Source organism: Schistocerca serialis, chromosome 2, assembly GCF_023864345.2.
Source record: "Schistocerca serialis cubense isolate TAMUIC-IGC-003099 chromosome 2, iqSchSeri2.2, whole genome shotgun sequence".
NCBI classification, from domain to species: domain Eukaryota; kingdom Metazoa; phylum Arthropoda; class Insecta; order Orthoptera; family Acrididae; genus Schistocerca; species Schistocerca serialis.
The window spans coordinates 203,753,503-203,781,420 of NC_064639.1; the positions used below are offsets into that span (position 1 = coordinate 203,753,503).

The 27,918-nt window shown below is 38.3% G+C and overlaps 1 protein-coding gene across 1 annotated transcript in view; it reads left to right on the top strand.

Annotated features, from left to right (window-relative positions):
* LOC126456942 (AMME syndrome candidate gene 1 protein homolog) overlaps window positions 1–27,918 on the top strand; it is a 54,619-nt gene that overhangs the window by 7,005 nt on the left and 19,696 nt on the right. The window contains exon 3 of the mRNA XM_050092876.1: window positions 9,535–9,740. Coding sequence (XP_049948833.1) covers window positions 9,535–9,740 — 206 coding nt within the window. The remainder of the gene's footprint in view (window positions 1–9,534; window positions 9,741–27,918) is intronic.

A 27,918-nucleotide genomic window follows, 5' to 3' on the forward strand; every position in this document is an offset into this window, starting at 1 on the left:
AAAATATGAATGGAAACGAAGAGGTCAGTTTTTCCAAGATGCAAAGAATTACAGAAAATTGATCTGTCAAAAGAACTGATAGAATTTTTTACAAGAATAATTTTCCTTTTTGTGGCCGAAAAGTTTGTGGCTCTACTAGCTCAGGTGTGTTTGACAGTTGCTGCATTAAGTATGACATTTGCAATGAAACTGGTAGAAATTACTCTGTTTTGTAGTTTTACCTGTCTCAGTAAGATATGAGTAGGAAGAACCACCTGTATGAAGTGAAGTGAAACACATTTAAGATATTTTTGCTAAAGGTCTGTAATAGGTATTTTGGTGCATGTACTATGCCAAGAAATTCCCAAATTTACAAAAATTTACTTATGACAATGAATGGCACAGATATAAAATGAAACAACTCTCAGGCTATCATGTCTATGCAAAGTTTTGTTACAAGAAAGATGGAATTTAAAATTGTAGAACAGGATTTGCATTGGGTTGTAGAGCATCAGAATATAAGAAAATATTAGCTTATTATGTTGTACATTACTAATGAAACAGTGGAGAGTTCAGCTTGGAATATCAACAATTTTGTGGAAAGGATAGATTGCTAATCACAATTAAGATGACAAGTGTAGTTGCAGAGAGGCACAATGAAAAGACTGTTCCACATTGAGCTTTCAGCCACAGCCTTCCTCAGAAAGAAAAACGTACATTCATACAAACTGGTGCACCTCATGCACATGTGACTGCTATTTCTGGCCACTGCAGGAAGAATGCCAAATTTACTGTAATGTGTGTGACAGCTGTGTTTGCTTATGTGATTATTTGTGTGTTTTCTTTTATGAATAAGGCTTTGGTCAAAAGGTCGATGTGGAACAGTTTTTTCGTTGTGCCTGTTTGCATCTCATTGTGTCTTCTTTACAGCGAGCAGCAATTTATCCTTCTCATGAGTGCTGAACATTAATAATGGTTTGTAGAGACATTCATGTGTCCTTTTCTGCTTCCTAAGATTGCTCTTTGGTAGATTGTAGTATATCCCATTACCTTCTGAAGTTTTTATCTTCCTTTTCTTGTGGAGGTTCTGGTTGCTTTTTGAAACATTTATTTTATGTGTATGTAGGCTAGTTGCCTTCCAGAAGCAGAAATACTATTTATGTGTCCAGCTTTTTTCTGCAGTAGGAAATCTAAAATTGTTTAAGAAGTTACTAAAGTGTTATGATTGCTATAACATGGCCTGTAGTTTGAGGAAAGTGGAGTTTAAGAATTGTGGAGCATCCACCTACAACTATCCTATACTTCGACAACATCTAATTAATACCACATGTTCTTCATTGTAAAAGCAGTAAACGGTCAATGGCTAACGTTTCTGGGAAACCAGGTGAAGCTCTGATTTTTATTCTTGGAGGTGAAGTGGTCTTAAAGGTGTTCCATGCAGCCTTGTAGCATGCCTGAAACATCGTGAGATATTATCTACAATACATTTGAAACATATTGGATCACTTCATTACGTATGGTAACAGTGGGTTTAATTGCAACATGTAACATATGTCTGTCTGTTATTTATGTATAATACTTTTAAAACAATTTGTGGTATGAACTATATATCATATTTTGACTTTAGATATATATTTTCAACTGTAAATGTAAATTTACATCCCTCTTAGTACATACTGGAAAACATACACTGACTTCAGTATTTCTGCTGCACACAAATGCAGGCTTGAAATTTTGAATGAGATGTTTGATCACCAGATCTGTATCTTTGACTGGAGAGTAGCAGACACTAAACATTACTTCTGAAGAATATGTTTTCACAAACTGGTAGTAAATTGAGATTCATATGTATAGTATTAAGCATGTTGTATCTGAATGCAGATTTTTGTTGCTCAGTAATAATATATTTTGTGCAGATCATGCTGAGATACAGCACTGGTGTCCAAACTTCATTGGTTGCAGGTAAAATCTACATCTTCAGCTGATAAATGAAGTGCGATGTTACTTCGTGTTGCTTACCATAATATAGATGTTGTATTTCAATGGCATATAATATTTCCTTGATACTCTTTTTTTTTTTTTGGCATTGTACTCTGCATTTACTGCTTTCAGGCTCACCTCGATCTCGCAGTCTCTACAATGCATTGACTTCCAAGTCTCAGATGATTTGGGCATTAAGCTCCAGATACAAATGCTTGCTTTTGCATCTAATAGTGGTATCTTTGCATATTTGAACAATGTTAAAGCACATTGTGGCTAACATCACATTTAAGGCTGAAGATCCATCAATGAAATAAAAGAAAAGACATGTTAAGCCATCCCAATTGGAGCTTTTTACGCTAAAGCTTTTGAAGCAGTGAAAGCATACAGCAGGTTCAGTAGAACATTTGCTGTTACCACAGTGCACTAAATGTTAGGAAATGGGATCTCCAGCATAAATGTTCATAATTCAGTTTTTCTTTTAGTTGTTCATTTGCTTTTGAAACTCTTACTGTTGTTAAGCAGTTTTCTCCATCCTTAAGGACATAGGTTTTTTGTTTTTTGTTTTTTTTTTTCAGAATAATTTGACTAGTTTAAAGTATGAAGGTCATTAGTTGCTCATTGTCTCCCAGAAGGCCAACCCCTCGTCCAAGATCGTGGGAGACGGACAACGGCACATAGTAGGGGATATCTGTAGGGATGAAATATGGCTAATAGCTCATATGTATGATTGGTGCCACAGTTAATGTGATTCCCTTACAGAAACCCTGAAGAGTGGCGGCTGACGGGGCTCTGGTGAAGCATGATGTTAGCAGCAAAATATCAGTGGATGAAATATAGATAGGTTCCGTAGAGTGACAAAGAAAAAGGGAATTTACTGCCTCTACCATTACATCTTCAATGTTTACACACCACAGAAATGTACATGCTTTCATGCTTCCTATGTCACATTACAAATAAAAGCTAAGATATAGATGACATAATGGCCTGTGTTTTCATTTTGGTCTATATAAAAGAAAATGCTGGCTTTTCTCCTCCATTGAGGAAGGTATATCTGGGACAGCATGATACAAAGCTTATGTGTGGGAATGTGGTTGTTTCAAAAGATTTTGCTGTCGATTGCAGTTATGAATACCTACAAAATGTTAATACCTGAAAGCCAAGTGGCATATTTTGTGCAGTTTGATACTGTTAGGTTGCTAATGGGCTTATGCAAAACTTAAGTGCCTGGAAATTTAAAAGTACCTAATTGCTGAAGTAAGCATATGTTGATGTGGTTGAAAGAACATATAATGGAATAAACAAGTGTCTACAGACCACATAGAACATACTCTTGATATTGAGAGTCAAACTCAAATGAAGTATCCTGAGATCAGGCAGCAAAAAAAAAAAAAAAAAAAAGGGGGGGGGGGGAGAATGAAAAGGAAGACAGTACAATCATGAAACGTAACTGCATTAAATATTACAATAAAATTGTTCTTGTCTCCTGTTGTGTTCTAGTATGAACCAATGGTTCGACCACTATGCCAAGTGGCCTGTGTCAGGATGGAAATTGCCCCTATTATCTCATCATTTGCTACTGTATAGCTCATCACTAGAGGAGTGGATTCGAGAGGAGGGAGCTGAGGTTCATTATTGATAGGTAGTTAACTTGATTTTTATTGGCTGATTATTTGCAGGATGGGTGTCACATCGTGGCAACAGCTTCCTCCTAATTCACAATATTATCCCATAGAATCAAATATAAATGCAGTCAGTTGGAACCTAATCTCGTCTCACTTCTCCACTACAATCATTTAGTATTCAGGCAATTCTTAGAACATATTTCTCATGTGATAAGAGACAGGGAGAAAAAATTGAGTATGTAGACCTGTAGTTGTCCTGAAGTAATAGTTGGTGACCTTGATGGGGACTACTTGTCATAGTGGCTGAAACATTGACATTGTAATGATAGACATACTACAGCTGATTTTTTTGAAATAGACTTCTATGATGTTTGAAAATTGATAAACCACTGTCTTTAAAATGACTACGTTTTTTAAGGATGCTAATAAAGTAAAAGAGAGGGAGAGGGAATTTTTAGCTAGATGTTGCTTGATGATTTCAATTACTTTCAAAAAGCTGGAAAATTGCTGACTACAGAAAAACTTACTGAGGAATATTTTCGGAGGCTGAAAGGCACACAATAAATAATCTGAAGTGGACATGAAAGGGCTGCACTGTTGCCTATTTAAAGTTAATAGCCATATGTTCAGACGTACAAGTGCTACTTAACAACTTTTACTTCTAGTATGAAGATCGATATTGTACCAGATTTGATGATGATGTAAGATAAGAAGACAGAACAAGGTTTCTTTTTTACATCAATGAGATAAGCCTACAGAAATCAGTAGATTATCCAAAGAAAAAAAGAAAATAATGAAACATAGAAAGCAACAGAGAACAGGACGATGTAGTTTGGTGACACGTAAGGAAGTAATTAAAATAAAGTATTCAGTATAAGTATGTGAAGTGCGAGAGGAGGCTTGAATATGAAACAAATGGGAGAATAGTTTCAGTAGACTAGAATGGTAGGGAAATAAATGATAGTAGAAAGCAGTACTGATATTGAATGGAGGAGAATGATTTGGGTACAGAAATTTCGCAGTAGCTGTGGAGTCCAAACCATTGTTGTGTAGAATGCAGATGTATTATAATAGCCAATTTAGGGTTGAATGGGGAGGAATGAAAAATAAGCTCTAGGGAAGAGGACAGAAACAAAGGGAACGCAATCTGACCAACTACTGTAAATCCATCATTGTAATCATGGGAGATAACGATGTTTAACTACATAACAGGTGAGACATTTCAGAAAGAGAAATTGTCAAGATTAACAAAGAAATCTACTCACTAGAAGAGATTCACAAAATACTTAGTTTCATTTGGTTGCATTATAAAAGTTATTTTTTAAATGTACTCTTTAATTTTTTCATCAGTTATTGTCATTTTTATTTTTTAAATTCTAACAAATGAATTGACTATTGTTGAGATAATGTAAGGAGATCCTTGTCAGCTAGCAGCATTGTTGCAACTTTCAGCTGCAAAGCACAAATGGGTGCAGGTGAGACAAAGGCCTTGTGTAGAGCTGTGAGAACTCGGAGGTATATTGATTTGGTTGATGTAGGCGAGCAGGAGGCTGCCACACTAAGCCCACTGCAATTGTAGCGGGTCTTACTGCTCCGAATTGTTTATGGGTTGCACTACATTGTGATGAAATAACAATTGGATTTGAGCTCTGAAAAATCAATAGAACAATATTTTGAGCTTAGTATTACTGAATAATTTGCCTTACACATCATTAAAATTCTAAGTTGCAGGAAACGACAGTTTAAATAGCCATTCTGGGCAGGTGAATGACATGATGTGCAGTACATAATACTGTATTGGGAAAGTGTGTCAAGGTGCTGTCTTTTGTTTCTTCTCCTTCATAACAGTTGGTTTATCACATTAATCAGTTATATTCATTTACAGTTTCTTGGTTTCAAGCACTTTGTTATGGAATAATCCCTTGCACACTAGAACACACAAGATTTGTTCTGCATAACTACAGCTATGCATTGAGGCAGAGGTGTATCAATCTTATTGTCCCTCTCTTCACTATTGATGCAAATGTATGATATTACCGATGCATAAGAGAGGGAAATCTCTCATTTCTAAAAGCAGTGCACTGTCCAATGAACAAAATGGCACTATTAAAGAAGTATTTTAATTTGTACCTTTCGTTCATTGTGTGTTGAACCTCTGCCCTTACGTAAACATTGTTGAGATCATTCAATCATCCTCTTTTTTTTCCAATGGTACATATTGTTTCATTCAAAAATTGTTCCTGCTATGAGACTTACAAAGCTGCCAAGCTACTGAGGTGATGGCCACACATGCCTTTTGGATGGATGTGGTACAAAGGATGGATGTAGGAAAAAAAGATGTCACAGGTATAAGCACTTCCATTTCTCGTGTGATAGTAACACCGGAAGAAGAAGAGACCGTTCATTTCTGTCTGTCATTTGCGCTGCTTGTTGCTTGTTTGAAATGAACTGTGGCATCCCATGCATTACTTCCATGTTGATTTGGCTTCCAACCAAAGTTTTATGAAGAGCAGTACTTGGCAATCAATAAAAACAAAAGATTTTTAGCACCACATGGCACTAAAATTTCTCTTACATTCTGTGAAATTTCTTTAAATATTGTGCAGTGTGATTTGAATTTGCAGTAAATTCTTCAGAATTAACTAATGAATTTTAAATCCACCCATTTTAGTTGAAGATCCTGTATGTCATCAGCATATCTTACAGGCTGAAATGATCATTTGCACCAGGTGTTCCCTTAAGCGCACAGAAATGCTGTTTTGTTCATAATGTTACTATCAACATGGTTACAGGAATGAATTTGTGCTGTATAAAATTAGACCTTTTCAGAAATCTGCTGATTACCCTGTCCTTGTTCAGATTTTCATTAATTACTTTTATTAGATGTGTGATGAGGAATAAGATAGTACTGAATATATAGTTAACTGTGACAGCAATACCACACAACATAGGAATAGATCCTTCATCCCTCCCCCCTCCTCAAAAATGTGTGTGGATGTTTTGTGTTATAAATGGATTTGCTATGCATTGTTCATGTAGTTTTCAGACAGTGTTTTAGAGCCCAACAAAACATTAAAAACACTTCCAGAATGAAGTTGTTCGTGCCAGCATTATGACCAAAATGTCCTTGAACTGATCTTAGTTCTCAGTTTCAAATATGCAGATGGGGAATATATATTGCAAATGCTGATACTAAGATGAAACCAGAAAGAGAAATTGCAAGCTGATAATTGTGGGACAGTTTCAGGTAAACGTGTGTGTCCAAACTGTGGGGTAGTTCTAACTGTAAGCACAATATCTAAGTTGGGAATATGGATGTAGGTTGTATTTCAGTCATGCAGTCATTGACCTCAGATGTGTGCGCCAGAACTGTCCAGTATGTCATTTCAGTAAAATGGTACTGTGTTCCTTTCTGCTACATCCATGTGCACACATTCTGATACTCACCTCAAGTCCTATGCTTTGTGATCTCCCATAAGAAAAATTTTGTTCCTAGTGTGTAGTTTTGGTAGATTACTAGACTTTTAATTATTCCAAGTATGAATATTAACTTTCTTTTTCCTTGATGTATGAAACTGTTCAGACTGTAACCTAACCTCTCAATCAGAATACCATCATCACAAAATATGTATCACAGTTGTCCTTTGCTATTGTTTAAAAACTGGTAGAAACACTGGACTCTCAGTTTGGATCCAATAAAGAATTGTGTAAAGAGGGCTTTCTGTGATATTCTTATATAGCTTCAGTGGTTTTCGTAAAACACTGTGACAGAATGTTAGTATGACACTACAGACAAGGTCACAGACAATAATGTCTCTATCTTCATCCAGTCCATAAAAATAATCCGTTTTTGAAAATATGATGTAATTGGATAGATAAAAATTTTATTCACTAAGTGGTGGCAGGAGAACCCACATATAAACGTATTAAAATTTGCACTGCTTCAGAGCCTGTGGCTCCTCCTTCGGGTAGAAGGGTTGAAGGGGAAGGAGGAGGAGTGAAGGAAAAGGACTGATGAGTTTAAGTAAATGGGGAGACCTTCAACCTTTCAGACAGAATAAGTAGCCTGTGGCTCTGAAAGCTTGCAGGTTTTTGTACCTTTGTGTGTGTGTCCTCTTGCTGCCATTAGGCGAATAATTTTTTTATCTATCCAGTTACATTATATTCATCCACTCCATGCTTTATGCAAAAACCCCAATTCCATGTTAAGCTCTTAATTTCCTTCCTTCTTTTGCACCAATAGAAAATTAGACAATGCCTTCAACCAAGAATGATTTTTTTTCCTCAAGCCTTGCCAGAACTTGGAGGTTCTCCAACTCTTACATGTCTCTACTATCAGTGGGACATTGAAATATTATCAAAGGAAAAACTATTAACTATTTCCCCAATTAACCATTCAGTATTTTACTAAGGGGTGTATCAGTAAAGATCTAGTAAAATGGGGTAAAATATGCAATTGCTTGGCATAAAAACTGAAAACATATATAATGTAATGAAACTTCTTGATTAATTAAAACTGTGTGCCAGACTGAGATTTGGCTGAGGACCTTCGCATTTCAGTGGCAATGAGGTTTGGAAGGTAGGAGATGAGGTACTGGTGGAAGGAAAGCTGTGAGGACATGTCAAAAGCTATGAGGACAGGTCATGAGTAAGGATTGGGTAGCTCAATTGGTAGAGTTAAAGTCTCAGTCCTGGATGCAGTTTTAATCTGCAGTTCCGTATCAACTCACACTCCACTGCAGAATGAAAAAGTCATTCCATTAAAGTAATTGACGTTAACATAAAAACTTTTATTGATGATGCCAAATGTGTTAAAGTTTTACTGATCACTAAATTCTCTATCGGTCCCGAAATAGCATTCATACAACAAACTGAATGTGTTAGATAATGCTTTCAGGCAGTCTCTTTAGTCTTCTTGATATGTTTTGTTACTTCGGTGATATTTATTTACCAAAAATTTGAATATCTGGGGCAGTACTTAACATGTGAAATAACACAAGATTTCTTATTTAGACAATAAATAAAAACTAGCAGTGAGTACGTTTCCATCATCTTATACTTGATTCTCAATAGCATTCATTATCAAAGTGTCCACCTATTTCAATTTTCATTTATTCCTTTCTTTTGGTATCTATTCCAATCATGCTCTCTAAAACTTTGATAACGTATTTTAGTCAATTTAATGTTATACATACCTTGATAATGTAAGTAAATACAGATTTTCATAGAGATTATGACTCATTATAAACAACTGCATTGTTACTCTGTTTTATGAAATCATTTTTTGAATGTATACTGCAGAATATGCAAATTTTTTTTCAGTAGTAAAGAAAATCGCCAAGATTCATAGCATTTCATCATTGTTCTCTTTGTCGGGATGTAGGCAATAGCGAAGGAATTGTGTAGTACATTAATGGACCAGTTTTTGCAGATGTTTCATGAAACTTTATAAAGTGCCTTCTGAAATCTTTCACATTTCTAGCAACTTGCATGTAGAAAATATTAACTTCTCTTAGTACCCAATAGGTCTTAACATGTCACTTTTGCATAAATTAATTATACTATTTTCTGATGTTGGTCAGTTTGGCAAAAGAAGATATTTTTTTGCCTGTGTTGCTGAAAGAACAGTATTAATCTTCACACTACTTAAAGCGTATGAATAGATTTGATGTAGTGTTTTCCAACAATGTATGCAAGGAGGCTCATGAGGAATTCACTGGACAAATAGCTTATGACACTTCTTCATTCATATAAACCATGTACATATTGGTTGTTCTAGATTTTATAAATAATTTACTGAAGCTTCAAAGCCTAACCTAAGGTTTAGTAGCATGCATAAATGAGTAGTTTCATATTTGTTCATCTGAAGTTAACTTTCTGCAGTAGTACATATAACATGAAATGAAAATGGTATTTTTCATATAACCAGTGTTGTTTTATTTGATGCAAGTGCTTTCAAGGACTCTCGGTTCAGTCCTATCACAAGAGATGAGTTCTCCAAACTCCACGTATCCGTCTCTATCCTCCGCCATTTTGAAGATGGCATGGACTACCTTGATTGGGAAGTGGGGGTGCATGGAATACGAATAGAATTCCACAATGAAAAAGGAAGCAAACGTACGGCTACCTACCTTCCCGAGGTTGCACCAGAACAAGGTATACATAATAAACTTAAGATACATTTGTCTACTTGCTAAGCTTATATTAACACACAGTGCAATTTCATTTTAATTAATATTTTTCAAATAAGTTTTATTTGATTTTTGAAGCATTTTCCAATCTGTTACACAGGTACGGTGCATGTAATTCATAAAAAAACTCTTTTGTTTTAGTTATAACTTTTAATTTGTTATGTGGAATGTTGTGGAAAACATTGAGAGGGCATTTCATCTGCCTCTGTTTGATAGATGTATTTTGCAGAGTTTGGTTTGAGGTAATATTCACATTTACTCAACAGGAGAGTGGCGTAGGTTGCATGTCGTATTGTAGTGTGTGTTCTATTTCATAAATTAATGAAGATGTCATGCTTACATTTATGTAAGAAAATTTTCGTCTCAGAAATGACCAAAGTATCAATTAGGCCTTGATTATGTAAGATTAGAAGTGTCCAGGTACCTTTTCGTGATTCATGAAGGAATGTATCGCTATCACTGCGTCGTCATATACCTTTATAGAGGATGCCAGATAGAATGTGAAGTCCAAGCAGAAGAATTGTGAAAATACAGTGTTTTCGCTCAAATGTTTAACTGCTACATGAACACTTCTTAAGTTTAAATGCTAAGGTTATTCTTATCAGGTGAAAAAGTCTGAGGATGCAATTACTGCAAAACTTTGACATCATCCATTGCTTTTATGAATGTTTGTCAGAGCATAAAAAACAGCAGTTGGAGAAAGTCAAGTTTCTGAGGAAGGAATATGGCACTCAGCAGTGGTAATATATTAATATACTTCATGACAAGAAATAAGAGATTATGATGAAGTGTTACAAAGCAAAGTCAGCAATTCGTGTTTTGGTGTAAGTAGGTCCTCATAGACACCTTTCGCTCCGTTCAAATCTGACAGTAACTTGTGTATATGCGAAATGCCAAGCTGTACTATTGTTTGGAGTCCACATTAACTATAGGCCTCCTTATTATTGTCTGGGCAGATGAACTCACAAATCTGAAGAAAGCAAGTGAATGCTAATACAACAGTCGCTAAATAAAGTGCTGCGGTGTTCAAATCGACCTCCAGGTTCACAACTGTTTAATTTTAATAATTAACAGCCTCTGTTGCACCATTTACCTAGGCTTTAGTCGGGACAACCCAAACTTCTTCAGAATAACAGTAACTAGTGTTTGTCCATAGTGGACATCGTCAAGCTAAAACTATAAATCCATAAATCATTGTCAGACTATAAAACACAACAGTTTGTTCAGACTCATCACATGAAACTGTCTTCTTTCATGTGCACACTGATTACTTAGTTTAGTGCTACAGAAAATGATGGCTGTAAATGTAGTATGCCTGGACACTGCAATTTGTATGGCCAATTCACATGGAGTGTACAGATGCCTTCTCTGACATTTCATAGAAATCTAAATGTGGAAAGATATTGGGCCTTTTTGATGGTGCTGTTAGTTAAACACATTGTAACAACGCAACAGGAAGTTCCAAAAACTAGTTTGAGCAACAACGGACAATTTTTTTCTCATTCATCCTGCTTCAGTAGTCAGCTATACTAGGTAATGTGTTCTGGGGGCATTGCAGCTTCTTGGAGCATGTTTCACACACCAGGCTTCAACATCTAATAAAACAACAGTTTTGTGTTAGGAGAGGGCTAAAGGTTTTCTTGTTCAGCTTATGAAGTCCTTGTGGCACATTCCACTTGAAAGATACAGTCTTTGTACATAATAGTGAGAAAGTTAGTAAATATTGTGTGAATAAGAACTGCGTACCTTCACACTCAGTGAACCTGAAAAGCATTTATTGTATGTGTAATTCTGGAATGTAACTTCTACCAAAGTGAAAGGCCCCCGTGGTTCCTCCATTATTTTCTAAACATATATATGAGTCTCTCTGCATTTACTTCTCTTCTCTAAATGAGAACCATGGGAGTGTGATAGAGCTAAAGCTCTCAAAGATCTTGAATGTAAAAAATTTGAGATAAAGATTGTCCAGTGATCAACCAGTTCTGCAAGGCAGCCACCATGACATACTAATTAGCATTGCGAGCTGCAAATGCAGAGGTCACATGTTCAGTTCCCAAGGGGCACTTCAGATTTCAGTGGAAAGTTCTGGAAGGAGGTGCACTTAACATCTGTAGTCCAAATGAGAAAGTACCTGATAAAAAAAAAGGAGCAAAATTGATATGCAAGCTACTGAAGTAGCGTCAAAATGCAGAAGCTTGTGCTAAGCATGCGACATTCCTTTACTTAAACAGTTTTTCAAATGACCAACTGTGATCACACTAGCACTGTAAGAGTATTGGATGTAACCAGATTGAGACCACATATCTACAAGTTGTTGCAAATAGCCACTTATCACTGGATCCGTTAAGTCTCTGGAGCCTATTTAATGAAACATAGCTAATTAATGTGCTTCGAAAGGGAAATAACATAGTGGTAAGTTTTTGACACAAGTTTTATTATTGCACTTAACAATATTAGCCTCTTCACAAGTACAGATTTCCACTTCCAAAAGTTGTGCGTGTGTGTGTGGGGGGGGGGGGGGGGGGTGTCCAATGCCTGAACCTTTCATCTTATTGTTGGCTTTTCCATGGAGAATTACTTTAACACATTGTAAGGAATGTTTTCAACAATTTGCTTTTCTATGAAGATTTTTACACATCTAGGCAGTAATTCAACTCTCTAAACTGTGTGTAACTTGGGGAGCTCCTTGAATTATTCTCCCGTGTTTGCAGGAAGCTGTCCATTTCTCAGTTGTGATGACAACACAGGGAATGTGTGAGAAATTGTACTTAAGCAATGAACACAACTGACAGAAACCAGGAAGTTCACAGTATTTATTTACGTGGGATTTGCAAAATGCTTGCTTTGTAGAAGAAACCTTCACTATCGAAACATACAGTATTTGACTAAAATACTTGTAGATGGCAGTAATAAAGGCAATGGCTAAGAGTTCCCTGTTGTGTTTGATGTAGGTACTACACACTGATCATGAGACTGTTAAACTGATAACAGTATTTGGCTTGCTGAAACAGTGTTCTGCTGCCAAATGCATCAAACTAGGCTAATAAAGATACCAGATATACAAGGACAGCATCAATTAATTAACTGTCAGTACCATTGAGGCACTGAACAATTTTTCTAAAGAACTATTCAAAACATCAGGCTAGTTTAAGAGCAAGGATACTGTATGCATGCACCCAAATCTCATGGCTGTGCAGCCTGTTTCTGATGGTGTTGGGAAACACAAAATTGTAGGAATGAATGGTTCAACATTATGTTTAGAATGAGAGCAGATTCTGCCTTAACGTCAGTGCTCATCCTACGAGAGTGTGATGACGGCTGGGAGAGAATAATATGATGGAGTGTGTTGGGCAGGAACGTAAAGGACCAATTCTGGACAGTCTGTTGGAAGCCATAGACCATGACCTAACTCCTCTGATACTTGTTAGGCGCAACACTGGATATGTCTAATCATCTTCCAGCATATCCTTCTACAGTTTGTACGACATGAGGAAGATTCACTCAGCCAACAAGATATTGCCTGTACATACACTTCTCGCATTGCAAAGTGTTCTGCAAAACTTTTAAGTCCACTCACTAGCATTATGACTATACCATGTTCGTTACAGAGCATTCTTTCTGGTGATACGATGTTCACATTAATTTAACCATTTGTGACAAATGTGGAAGTAACATGTAACTGAAGTCGCCAATATAACATACAGTTCCTCCAGTGCTTGGTATCATGGCAGCATTGTAACTCTAGGTATTTATAGAAGATACTAAAGTTATTTTCTAAGACATTTTGTCCCTGAGGGTAAGACTTCATGCTTATGACCATATATATTCTACAACATGTCCTTGAGAAGGAAATAAATTTTGATATGTGTAGGATTGTTGCTTTCTGGTGTTTGTTTTCTTTTCGCTCTAGCGTACTGTCACATTGTTTGATTACTCGTGAGGTGGACCTCAAAATAGTCACTCATGAGGAAATTTGTCCATATGTGTGCTGGTGTCGCAGAAATGTAGTGTTCACTTTCATTACCAAGTAGTGTTTGGTAAATGACAAAGGGCCCAGTTGTTTTCAATATACACAGACATGTATTTAGAATCCACTTAAAACTCAGTATCATGTGACTCTTTGGGTGGTAACAATAATCATTGCCTCCGGAGCATCTGATTGAGATCATGGTGTTGTGGGAATGGTAATGTTGTATGTTGCCAGATTTTTATTTTACCCTCCTTTTCTTCTTAAGTTTCAGCAGTAAATACTTCCTTCAAACTGTAAAATTAGTTTTCCATACATTTATGACTACCATCCAATGGATTGTTCAGAAACAGAAGGGATAACAAATCAGGATAGATTTAGCTCTGCAAAATTTTCTCTACAGAAAGATACTGTTCCATGTTAACATCATTAAATTAATTGTCATATGATGGAGTTCAAATATGGGAAGGTGTACTGTTCACACACTTTTCTTTCAGTTTCCCATTCATGAGAACAAACAGTGAATCTCTTTCATCAAATAACACTGCATGCAGTCATGCACACAAGTGTGTTGAATGATTTTTTTCTTGCTGCGAAGTATTCCAAACATTTTTGCTTGAAAATGTGTATTAGTTGTTTTGTGGATCCTCTCAGGAAAAATAATTCCCATTACATGGAAAATATAAATATTCCTTCATCGATATGTATTATTTTCAGTTTGTTAGGTGCTGGGAAAAAGGCATAAAACAGGTCTTCTCTCTTCGACAACTCTTCATGAAGTAAGAAGAAATTATTCTTTCTCTGCTCCCTTATGAATATGTTTGAAACTGGAGAAGGAAAAGTGCATGCATAGTACACGCTTCTGAGATGACAGACTGACTGTTCCAGACACATTGTATCTGCTAACAACAGAGGCACTTTTCATAAATATTTACTGAACAGTGTTGTAATTCGACACAGGTATCTGATGAATTAAAGCTAAGCTCATAAAATTAATTTTCTCTGAAGACACTGAGAAGATACAGATCAAAGTCTTTTAAAAGTTTCCAATTTTCTTCTTCATACGAGTACCTAATTTTTTGTGTAATGTACAGAATCACACCAGAATTTTTTGCTTTGGGATAATGCTATTTTGTCAAAAATTGACATTTTAAGCCCTTGGCTGTGTACAAAATATAGGTATACTTACACAGAAGATTACAGCAACCAGCCACATTTTACAATGCTATTTATTTATTTAGACAGCGCCGTTACTGGTTTTGAACCGATAGGTTCATCTTCAGACAGCTAGTTCACATTTTACATTACATTCTGTGTTTTGTTTCCCCACTTGACAAAACTTCCTTGGGGTGGTGATGCCCTACAATCAAAACAAGATGTGAGACAATGTCTTTTTAATTGTAATTTTCCCTCATGACAATTTTAAGTGATGTAAACAAATTATTATTATTATTATTATTATTATCATTATTATTAATTATAATTTGTGTACATCACTTAAAATTGTTGTGAGGCAAAATTACAATTAAAAAGATTTTGTCTCACATCTTGTTTTGGTTGTAGGGCATCACTACCCCCAAGGAAGTTTCGTCAACTGGGGAAACAAAACACAGAATCTAATGTAAAATATGAACTAGCTGTCAGAAAATGAACCTATTGGTTCGAAACCAGTAACGGCACTGTGTAAATAAATAAATAGCATTGTAAAATGTGGCTGGTTGCTGTAACCTTCTGTTTAAAGAGTCAACCTATATTTCGGATAATGGTTGTTGAACTACATCTAGGCAAAAATAGATTACAAAATTATTAAAGTTTGATTTGTTCAGAGTAGTCAAATATTTCAGTTTAATGAATATTTTGTAAATTTCACAGTATGTGGTGCTTACTATAAAAAATAGTTTATTTTGTTCAATGCTTTGAGATGTATACATGAAACTGTCTTGTTAAAATGTGTGATTACACTCAATGCTCTGAAGTGTATTATTTTTTCATGGTATTTAATCTTGCACTTATTGTTCATCAAAGGCCATTATAATGAAATTATAAGACCTTGAACAACTCGTCTAACTCTATGCAGCTGCATTGGGAAGCATCACCTACATAAGTTTTCATAGGGATGTTACAGCATCACCACAAAATTGTATGCAGAACGAACATGGTTTTTGAAGGATATTTTTGTGGACATGCGGTATGTATTATTGTACAATATACCATGAAAAACTAATATTACTGTTGAGTTTTGCCTGTGTTTTGTATACTGTGTAAGGTTTGTTTCTCATATAGTCATTTACTCCTATGTATGTTACTTTATTACTGTAAAGTGTGTGGTAGAATGATTTTTGGTGTTACAGTTTGTCTTAGTTTCACAGAAAACAATACTACACTGTGCTCATGTTATGTTGTAAATGTTTGCATTTGTACTTTGTTTCTAAGAAGTATGTTTTGCCAGCCATTGTTTCTCCATCTGTGATACATGATTTGGTATAATGACTTCTTATGTGGGCATCATTGGTCACTACTGTTTTTTGGTATCGAGTTAAAAGAGGTTGGTGAGAGGTCACAGTAAAATCTAACAGCAGCTAGAGCTCTATAAGTCAGTTGGATTATTTGCAGCACTGGGAAGCAGGTAAGTTAGGTAATGGTTCTTCAATGAAAGGATGCTGTAGGAATTGCAAAGCAAATGTAAAGGGACTAGGTCATAGTTTAAGTGATGAGTAAACTTAGTTGCACCATGTACTTTTGTGTCCTTGATTTGTAACTGGGGTGATTGTTCATGAAAGTTTCAGTGAAATATGTCTTCTCCTTTTCAGTGCCTCCATAACTTTGACATCTTTCTTCTCATCTTGTGTGGGTCTGTTGTTCTTCTCATAGGAACAACAAAGAAAAGTATCATTTTAATGTAATTCATGGGACACCACTACCACCACAAAGTCTCAAATCTACATCTACATCTATACTCTGCAAAGCACCTGACGGAGGCTATGTCTCATTTTGCCAGTTATTAGGGTTTTTTCCTGTTCAGTTCAGATATGGAGCTTGGGAATAATGTTCAAATGTTTCTGTCCGTGCTGTAAGTGATCTAATGTTGCCCCCATGATCCCTACTGAAGTGATACATGGGATGGTGTGTTTCTAAGAGTCACAATTTAAAGCTAGTTGTTGAAACTTCATGATTAGGCTTTTTGGGATAGTTTATATCTGTCTTGAAGAGTTTACCAGTTTCGTTTCTTCTGCATCTGTGTGGCCCCCTCCCACCGGGCAAACAAATCTGTGACTGTGTTGCCCTCCTCTGTATCCATTCAGTACCCCCTGTTAGTCCTATGTGGTAGGAGTCCCACACGCTTCAGCAATAACCATCCCACTGTGGGAGCGCTTGGCGCACATGGACAAGCTGACATACGTAGTGCAGGTGGAACACACATATGTCTGAGGTCATTTCAGGCGTATGTGGCATCCGTGAACTCGGCACCGGTACACAGTTATTGGGAGGCCATTCATATGTGCCACAACATGCGTGTGTGGGAAGTAAGTGTGAAATGCACTTACCGGAAGTTTACACAAAACGAACACATTTGTATTGTAAATGTTATGGTATATTTACACACACCTGTAGTTCAGAGGACATACACATTAATTTACATTGTCCTTGATGTTTTTTTACAATGATTTTGAACTAGCATCTCAACTTTTGGTCTGAAAATACTGGTCATTAGGTGCACTGCTCCAATCAGATGAACATCTGTAAGACTAAACTTCGATTTTGTCAGTTTCATTATGGAGAATACACGTTCGCACAAGTTTACTGTTCCAAAAAAACTATAAACTTGAGCAGCTATTTTAAATAACAATGGAAACTGTTCGCGTGGGAAATATTTGCGGAAGCTTTCCAGGGTTTTTTGCTGTGTGAAACTTCTCCGTCAGCACACGATTGCATTGAAATCAGTGATTTCCAACTGAATTTCAGAAAGCACATGTTCAACGTTAACTGCAAAAGGAGTTGCAAAAAGGTTGACATTGCATTCCAGTCGATTTAAGTCCTCAAATCTAATATCAGAAATGCCTTCGAGAGACTGTAGCACCGTTAAAACCCATCAAAATGTTCTTTGAGCCTCTCCAGTTCCAAATTGTTTTCACTAACAACTAGTGCAACACTCAGGAAGTGTGCACATGACATTTCTGACAGTTGCTTTGCCCTCAAAAGCAGTTTTCTCTTGAACGCCAAAATAGTGTCAATTACCTTATTTCCACCTTGCAAAGCTACATTCAAGCTATTCAGGTGCTTGGTTATGTCAGTTAAAATCGCAAGGTCTAAAATCCACTGTGGGTCGTCCAATTCTTTCACTGGTTTTCTTCTCGCATCCATGAATAAAGCTATATCTGTACTTAAATTAAAAAATTGTTCTAAAATGACTCCTAGACTCAACCAGCGTACTTAACAAAAATATGGAACATGACCGTATTCACACTTGAGATCTGCCGGAAACGACTTGAATTGTCTGTCTTCCAAACCATGCGATCTGAGAATGTTAACTGTTTTTATAACCACGTCCATGACGCTGACTAGTTTGGCACATTTTGATAGCAAATTATCGCAGTGAAGAACGCAATGTATTGCTGGTAGTTCCTGCTGGACACCAACGGCTTTCAACTATTTTCGTATATCAAAACGACGACACTAGATGTAGGACCAATCACTGCAGGAGCCCCATGTGTTGCAATCGATGAAAGTTTTTCCCGACATAAATCGTACTTCTCTATTATATGTTCTACGCACGAAACTATGAGGTGCTGTAAAAAATTTTTGGGACTGTTGAAAACCTTACCTTTGGACTAATGGTCACCATCACCCTCAAAGTAGTTTCCATCCGCACGTACATACCGGTCCCATCGCTTCTGCCACTGGTCAAACGTTTTCGAGAAGCCCTGTTTTTGGAGGGCATTTATCACTGTCAGTGATGCTTCTTGAATCTTCTCTTGAGTGTAGAACCGATGGCCTTTCAACTTCAGTTTCAGTTTTGGGAATAGTACAAAGTTGCAAGGTGCCAAATCTGGTGAGTACGGTGGTTGGGGCACAACCGCCATGTTGTTTTTTGCCAAAAAGGTCTTGGTGAGCAAGGACGTGTGACAGGGTGCATTGTCATGATGCAGCAGCCAGTTCCCTTGATGCCAAAGTTCGGCCTGTCGTCGCCACACTTTTTCACGGAGCAGTCGCAAAACGTCTTGATAGTACGCGAATTCATTGTTTGGTTGGGTGTGACAGATTCTTTGTGCTCAATGCCCTTGGTATCAAAGGAAACAATGATCATGCTCTTCACTTTGCTCTTCACCTGGCTTGCTTTTTTGGGTCTTGCAGAGCCCGGTCTCCTCCGCTGGGACACACGCGTGCGGCTCATGCTCTGTCCTCCAAACACTTGTTGAATCATTGCAAGGGTCTCCATAGCACTTTTCCTGAGATTCACACAGAATTTGATACACACGTGCTGTTCTATTTGTGGATCCATCGTAAAATCACCACACACCAAACAGAGTATTACGGAAATCACTGTGGACACGCAACACGTCCTTCCAGCTGAATGCCACTCCGCACACTGACTCATCAGATATGCAACTCTTGCCACCTAGCAGTCGAAGTACTACTACTACTACTACTACTACTACTTTCCAGATGGCAGTACCAGTCCCAAAAATTTTAGATTCCACATCGTATAGTGTCGGCCGTCGTTTTGTAATGCATTGGCACTACATCGAAGAGTTCCTCAATCACATTAAACTGAGCATCAACTCCTCGCAAAAAGACTGCAAGTTGAGGAACATCGCGTACATCAGTGCTTTCGTCCAATGCTAATGAAAAGAAAACCAAATCTGCAAACTGTTCTCCATGAAAGAGGAGAGGTTTTAAAAACAGTAAGACTTGCTGGGCACAAAATTGTTGTGGCAGCAACAAAACATTCTTTCATTAATTCTCCATCGCCGAAGGACCGTGATGTTTTAGCTATTTTAAGAGTTACGCGATAGCTTACTGTCATCGCTGCATTGTTGTGGATGATGAGGTAGTCATCCTGTAAATTCATAATAGGAGAAGGTAAAAGTGTCAGAAAATGCACATAACATATTACTAATAACAGTAATAATGTGAATCATTGTCGTAATTATCTTCTTCTGGTTCAGTTCAATAAGTTTGGTGTTGATTCACATTGTACTTCTTCCGTGAAGACAATGTTGCATTGCAAATCAAACACTGAGGTCTCCTTTGTGTTCCAACAGAAAAGAACTCTTCTTCCCACTGTGGATTAACGAGTATGAGTTCAAAGGACTAACTCCTCCTCAGCCATTTTCCACCCACTTTTACCGCAAACGCCGAATGCGATGTCTTCATGGACAATAGAAACAGCGGGAAGTAAACAGACCGAGTGGCTCTGCGCAGTGCAGTGATGTGTGTAGCTAGGGGAGTAGATGGTGGGGTGGTGGGGGCACTGCTGGCTGGCAGGGGGGGGGGGGGGGGTGAGGCTTGGGCAGGCCTTCTGGACATTAGCGAGTGCCCGCACTAGTGAAACGGTATTTGTCTGGCCCTGGTCTAGACATATTGGACATGGGTGCTGTGGCTCTTGTCTTACTGAAACCATGTTCTTTGGTTATAACCAGGAAAGTTTCGCTATTCAGGCACCAAAATGTCATTTAATACTGTGACTTAACAATCTGAATTCACTATAACTGGACAACTGCTCTTGTCCTCGAGAAATTACAGGCCAGTTATTCCTCAAGCTGACATCATAGCCCATACAGCAACTTTGGCAGATGAAGGGGTTTCTCATGCTTCTGTTTAAAATTCGTTGCTCTGCAGTAGTGACGATTTTGCTTATTGACATGATTGTTCACATGAAAATGAGCCTTGTCAGAAAACAAGATATTGTTAAATGAAGGGCACTTAGTGACATCATTAACGCATTGCACCCTATGCCTGACATCCTGAGGCTTTAATTCTTGCATCGATTGGATTTTGTAAAGCTGCAGTTCAAGGTCATTTTGCAGAATTTGGTGCAGTGATGTTCTATGCACATTTAAAAAACTTCCATGGTTATGAATGGAGAGGTTAGGGTCATCACGAACATACTCATTTACGCTCTCCATGGATTCACCTGTTCTTGATGGACTTGGACGCCCTGATTTAGGGCTGACCAGTGTTGAATCAGTTTCCTCAAATGTTTTGATCCATTTCTGGATCATTTGGAGCATAATTTACACAAAGCAATCCATGATCACTGCAAAATTTCCTCCATGCCACACTCACCGAATCACTGTTTTGTGCAACTCTCGCTCACAGAACACATGGTCTGTTCCCAATAAGTGCTCCACATCGACTGAATTCATGCACAGAGAGCTCTTCAGACATAAACTTTCTTTTGAGACACCCTTTACATGTAGTGCCTGTTTTTTTCAGACATCTATGAAAGAACAGACACCATTTTGATCCTGCAGCCATCATGGATCAAGACCCAAAGGAAATAATGATGTTCAGCTGCTAATGGACATTGGGACAGTGATTTACACCAATGGGTAAAGTTGAAAATTTATGCCAGACTGGTCTCCTGCTTGTGAGGCAGATGCTCTGACCACTGAGCCATCCAGACACAGTGGTGTCTGGACTGCACGGACTATTCTATTATGCCTCCAGCCAGGTGCAAATTCTCAATGTATTCACACGCTACTGACAAAATGCCCCTGTTCATTATCCTCATTAATCATGGTGTCTCGCTGATTCCAGTAAGAGTTCAAGTGAAGTGTTAATCTGCACTGAAGGGACCAGTGGCCGGCATCACTTTAAATATATGTGTAGTGTCTGTTCTTTTGGACATAATTAAGTTGAGGCTGGCTGATGATCCATTCAGTGCAGATGCACACCACACTCAGTCTCTTACAGGAATTGGTGAAACGCTGCTAGTAATGAGAATAATGGGCAGAGGCACTACATCATAGTGTGTGAATAAGCTGAGAATTTGTGTCTGATGGGAGACAAATGCTAAGGTAGTCTGTGCAGTTGTGATTATCGCTGTGTCCGGATAGCTTAGTGATCAGAGCATGTGCCTGGTGAGCAGAAGACCCAGGCTTGAATCCTGATCGGGCACAAATTTTCAGCTTTCCCCATTGATGTAAATCAGTGCTGACTAGCAGCTAAATGTCATTATTTGCTTTCTGTGAGGTAACTAACTTGATCAACTGACTAGGTACCGTCCTGTTCAGATTCAAAGTAGTGTGTGATGTCATCTTGCATTGCGAGCATGAAAAGTGATCATGGAAAACCCTTCATGAGAAGTCATGACAACTTGCTGTTAGTGTCACAGAAATGAGAAAGGTGTGATAATGCTAACAGAATGTAGCAGAAGGTTCAGGCAAATGCTGACAAACAAAAGTTAAGTCAGTGGTGTACAAATCGTGGAAGGAGGGACACTATGCCAGGTGGAACAGGATTCAAGTATCTGCCCCCAAAGCAGGACAAGTTAAATACACGAAATAACTATTTCTTTATTGATACAGATAAATGTGTTATTGGATAGTAATTTCTGTGATATTATGAACAATACAAAGAAACAGTCTCTGTGAAAACTTCACAGATTTTATTGCACAGAACTGGTTTCCCAGGCCAGCAAGACACTGAGAAAAAACTGCTCAATCTACATCTACATTTATACTCCGCAAGCCACCCAACAGTGTGTGGCGGAGGGCACTTTACGCGCCACTGTCATTACCTCCCTTTTCTGTTCCAGTCGCGTATGGTTCGCGGGAGGAACGACTGTCTGAAAGCCTCCGTGCGCGCTCGAATCTCTCTAATTTTACATTCGTGATCTCCTCGGGAGGTATAAGTAGGAGGAAGCAATATATTCGATACCTCATCCAGAAATGCACCCTCTCGAAACCTGGCGAGCAAGCTACACCGCGATGCAGAGTGCCTCTCTTGCAGAGTCTGCCACTTGAGTTTATTAAACATCTCCGTAACGCTATCACGCTTACTAAATAACCCTGTGACGAAATGTGCCGCTCTTCTTTGGATCTTCTCTATCTCCTCCGTCAACCCGATCTGGTACGGATCCCACACTGATGAGCAATACTCAAGTATAGGTCGAACGAGTGTTTTGTAAGCCACCTCGTTTGTTGATGGACTACATTTTCTAAGGACTCTTCCAATGAATCTCAACCTGGTACCCACCTTACCAACAATTAATTTTATATGGTCATTCCATTTCAAATCATTCCGCATGCATACTCCCAGATATTTTACAGAAGTAACTGCTATCAGTGTTTGCTCCGCTATCATATAATCATGCAATAAAGGATCCTTCTTTCTATGTATTCGCAATACATTACATTTGTCTATGTTAAGGGTCAGTTGTCACTCCCTGCACCAAGTGCGTATCTGCTGCAGATCGTCCTGCATTTCGCTACAATTTTCTAATGCTGCAACTTCTCTGTATACTACAGCATCATCCACGAAAAGCCGCATGGAACTTCCGACACTATCTACTAGGTCATTTATATATATTGTGAAAAGCAATGGTCCCATAACACTCCCCTGTGGCACGCCAGAGGTTGCTTTAACGTCTGTAGACGTCTCTCCATTGATAACAACATCCTGTGTTCTGTTTGCTAAAAACTCTTCAATCCAGCCACACAGCTGATTGGGGGTTGTTTTGAGGAAGGAGACCAGACAGCGAGGTCATGAGTCTCATCGGATTAGGGAAGGAATTCGGCCGTGCCCTTTGAAAGGAACCATCCCGGCATTTGCCTGGAGCGATTTAGGGAAATCACGGAAAACCTAAATCAGGATGGCCGGACGCGGGATTGAACCGTCGTCCTCCCGATTGCGAGTCCAGTGTTTAACCCACACAGCTGGTCTGATATTCCGTAGGCTCTTACTTTGTTTATCAGGCGACAGTGCGGAACTGTATCGAACGCCTTCCGGAAGTCAAGAAAAATAGCATCTACCTGGGAGCCTGTATCTAATATTTTCTGGGTCTCGAACAAATAAAGCGAGTTGAGTCTCACACGATCGCTGTTTCCGGAATCCATGTTGATTCCTACAGAGTAGATTTTGGGTTTCCAAAAACGACATGATACGTGAGCAAAAAACATGTTCTAAAATTCTACAACAGATAGACGTCAGAGATATAGGTCTATATTTTTGCGCATCTGCTCGACGACCCTTCTTGAAGACTGGTACTACCTGTGCTCTTTTCCAATCATTTGGAACCTTCCGTTCCTCTAGAGACTTGCGGTACACGGCTGTTAGAAGGGGGGCAAGTTCTTTCGCATACTCTGTGTAGAATCGAATTGGTATCCCGTCAGATCCAGTGGACTTTCCTCTGTTGAGTGATTCCAGTTGCTTTTCTATTCCTTCGACACTTATTTCGATGTCAGCCATTTTTTCGTTTGTGCGAGGATTTATAGAAGGAACTGCAGTGCAGTCTTCCTCTGTGAAACAGCTTTGGAAAAAGGTGTTTAGTATTTCAGCTTTACGCGTGTCACCATCTGTTTCAATGCCATCATCATCCCGGAGTGTCTGGATATGCTGTATCGAGCCACTTACTGATTTAACATAAGACCAGAACTTCGTAGGATTTACTGTCAAGTCGGTACATAGAATTTTACTTTCGGATTCACTGAACGCTTCACGCATAGCTCTCCTTACGCCAACTTTGGAATATGAATATAAAATGTGCTTGAATAAAAAACTTGTCATTTTTTTTCATACACTCTGTGGGCAATATTGCAAAGCAGTGCCAAGCAACATTTCCTCTATGACTGTAACAGGGAAACTTTGGATTATCATGTAGGAATGGACAAAATAAAGTTAAAAATACTTAGTGACAAGCAAAACTGAACTTCCTGCTTGAATTATGGAGCACCAACCAAATTTATTTTATTCCACTTTGTGTTACTGACCCAGTTTCCATTGCTTCCGTATGGCTGCACCAATCATCATCATCATCATCATCATCATCATCATCATCATCATCATCATCTCCTCAGAGCTGAAAGTCCAAACGAGTGCAGGGTGGTTCTTACCCAAAAATGTACACATCATTGCCATGTATATTGCATTCAGACACACATATATCCATTGAAAATTTGATTATTAATAATGGTGACTCGTTTATCAATTACGAAAACTTTTTAGCATACAACACAAGATCAGCACCCACAATTGCCTCTCAACACTCCAGTGATGGAGTTAATTATTCAGTTGTGGCACAAAAACAGTTCACACACAATTGTAACCGTTTATGAAAGAGGAATACAATTCCAAACTTACTACCAACCACAACACGTTTCATTTAAAATGTTCCTTAATTTGAGGTTCTGTAATCACTGGAAAGTCTTCAGACATTAATATTAATGAGTTTCACAGTTGTCAGTGCATGTATATTCGCCTAGAAAACATGCAGGAATCTGTAGTGCACCGATATCGAGATTACACCCAATATTGGTCTTCCTTGTGGGCTTTCAAACTGCAAATCCACAATTTTGTGGCAATTTGGACACACAAAAACTGGTGTAGGAATAAACTGTTATTTCAAAATATGTAATACTTTAAAAAGTGGGTATGTTGTATTTTACTGTTTTTATGTGGTGCAAGAATTAATGTGATTTTTGTCATACAGAAGATTGTGTTTGTTGGATATAAATTGAAAAAAGTACATCAAAATTATTATTCTTACATGATGTGAATCCTCTTGTTTACATGTATGAGCACCACATTGCAAATTATAAATGTGAAATTATTGATTAACTCAATAATCAGTCAATGCTGTATGTCTTTTGTACAGAAAAATTAAAATAACAAAAGTATTTAGTCGAAAGCTGGAACCTAACAGTGGTTAGGTTCTGAAATGAAAATTGTTGGCAGCTTAGAACTTCAGCTTAATTATTTTGAAAATAATTAGTTTTCGGTAAGTTAAAATACGTTACTGGAAAGTTGGAATGCTTAGCTTAGCTTTCTCAGATACACTGATTAGTTCATAAGAGTTTACATTTTGCAAACTGTAGTACTGATTTCAATTAATTCTATTTTCAAATTATGAATGCCGTAATTACATCAAAGTAAACAGAACAATCAAAATGACAATCTAACAATAAATGCAAGTGAAATCAAGTCTAAATAAGAACTTCAGGATTTTGTATAAATGTCACATGTCAATAGATAAACGTAGTGAAAATGAGATAAAAATTAGCAAAAAGTACTTATTTAGTCTTCTAGACTAACTGTAATTTGAATGGAACAGCTGTAGCTTTAGCTGCTAATGAGTAAACAATGTGTGTCAACTTGCTTGTTGCAAGCCTTTTGGCAAAACTGCACCGGAGGCTTGTGTGTCACTTTTGCTGATTTCATATTCAAGTAGCTATTCAGTTGGCCTCATAAGGTTGAGTGAACCTCCTTTCAGACCTTCCCACCAGATAAAAATTCAAAGTGGTCCCTGGGATGAAACTCCATATCTCAGAGTTGCTACCACTAATCCATTTGAACAACTAGTTTTGTAGCTGTGATTTTAGCTTTTGCTGTTGTGATATTAGAAGCATTGAAAGGCTGTGTATCATGCCAAAAAAATGTTGATGACTAATGGAGGAGAGATACTGTGACGATCAAGGAAACTACGAGGGCAGTTCAATAAGTAATGCAACACTTTTTTTTCTAAAACAGGGGTTGTTTTATTCAGCATTGAAATACACCAGGTTATTCCCCAATCTTTTAGCTACACAACACTATTTTTCAACGTAATCTCCATTCAATGCTACGGCCTTACGCCACCTTGAAATGAGGGCCTGTATGCCTGCACGGTACCATTCCACTGGTCGATGTCGGAGCCAACGTCGTACTGCATCAATAACTTCTTCATCATCCGCGTAGTGCCTCCCACGGATTGCGTCCTTCATTGGGCCAAACATATGGAAATCCGACGGTGCGAGATCGGGGCTGTAGGGTGCATGAGGAAGAACAGTCCACTGAAGTTTTGTGAGCTCCTCTCGGGTGCGAAGACTTGTGTGAGGTCTTGCGTTATCATGAAGAAGGAGAAGTTCGTTCAGATTTTTGTGCCTACGAACACGCTGAAGTCGCTTCTTCAATTTCTGAAGAGTAGCACAATACACTTCAGAGTTGATCATTTGACCATGGGGAAGGACATCGAACAGAATAACCCCTTCAGCGTTCCAGAAAACTGTAACCATGACTTTACCGGCTGAGGGTATGGCTTTAAACTTTTTCTTGGTAGGGGAGTGGGTGTGGCGCCACTCCATTGATTGCCGTTTTGTTTCAGGTTCGAAGTGATGAACCCATGTTTCATCGCCTGTAACAATCTTTGACAAGAAATTGTCACCCTCAGCTACATGACGAGCAAGCAGTTCCGCACAGATGGTTCTCCGTTCTCCTTTGCTCTTTATGGTGTTCGGTTAGACAACGAGGGACCCAGCGGGAACAAACCTTTGAATATCCCAACTGGTGAACAATTGTGACAGCACTACCAACAGAGATGTCAAGTTGAGCACTGAGTTGTTTGATGGTGATCCGTCGATCATCTCGAACGAGTGTGTTCGCACGCTCCGCCAGGCCCGCACGCGGGAGATCAGACAGTCTTGCTTGATCTTGCGGCGATGATGACACACGCTTTGCCCAACGACTCACCGTGTTTTTGTCCACTGCCAGATCACCGTAGACATTCTGCAAGTGCCTATGAATATCTGAGATGCCCTGGTTTTCCGCCAAAAGAAACTCGATCACTGCCCATTGTTTGCAACGCACATCCGTTACAGAAGCCATTTTAACAGCTCCGTACAGCGCTGCCACCTGTCGGAAGTCAATGAAACTATACGAGACAAAGCGGGAATGTTTGAAAATATTCCACAAGAAATTTCCGGTTTTTTCAACCAAAATTGGCCGAGAAAAAAAAAGTGTTGCATTACTTATTGAACTGCCCTCGTAAAACAGCAGATGATGGATCAACAGTCACCCCTATTTAATATAGTGACATCATCAGGGAAAACAAAGTTACAAATACTGCAAGTGAAACTTCATAAGCAGGTAATGTGTGGAAAATTGTACTATTTGTATTCTTGTTCTGAGTGGCACTTAGTTCAGTGGTTCTTAAAGACATAGCATGTAAGTATTCCACTTGCAAGAGTATTGGTGTATA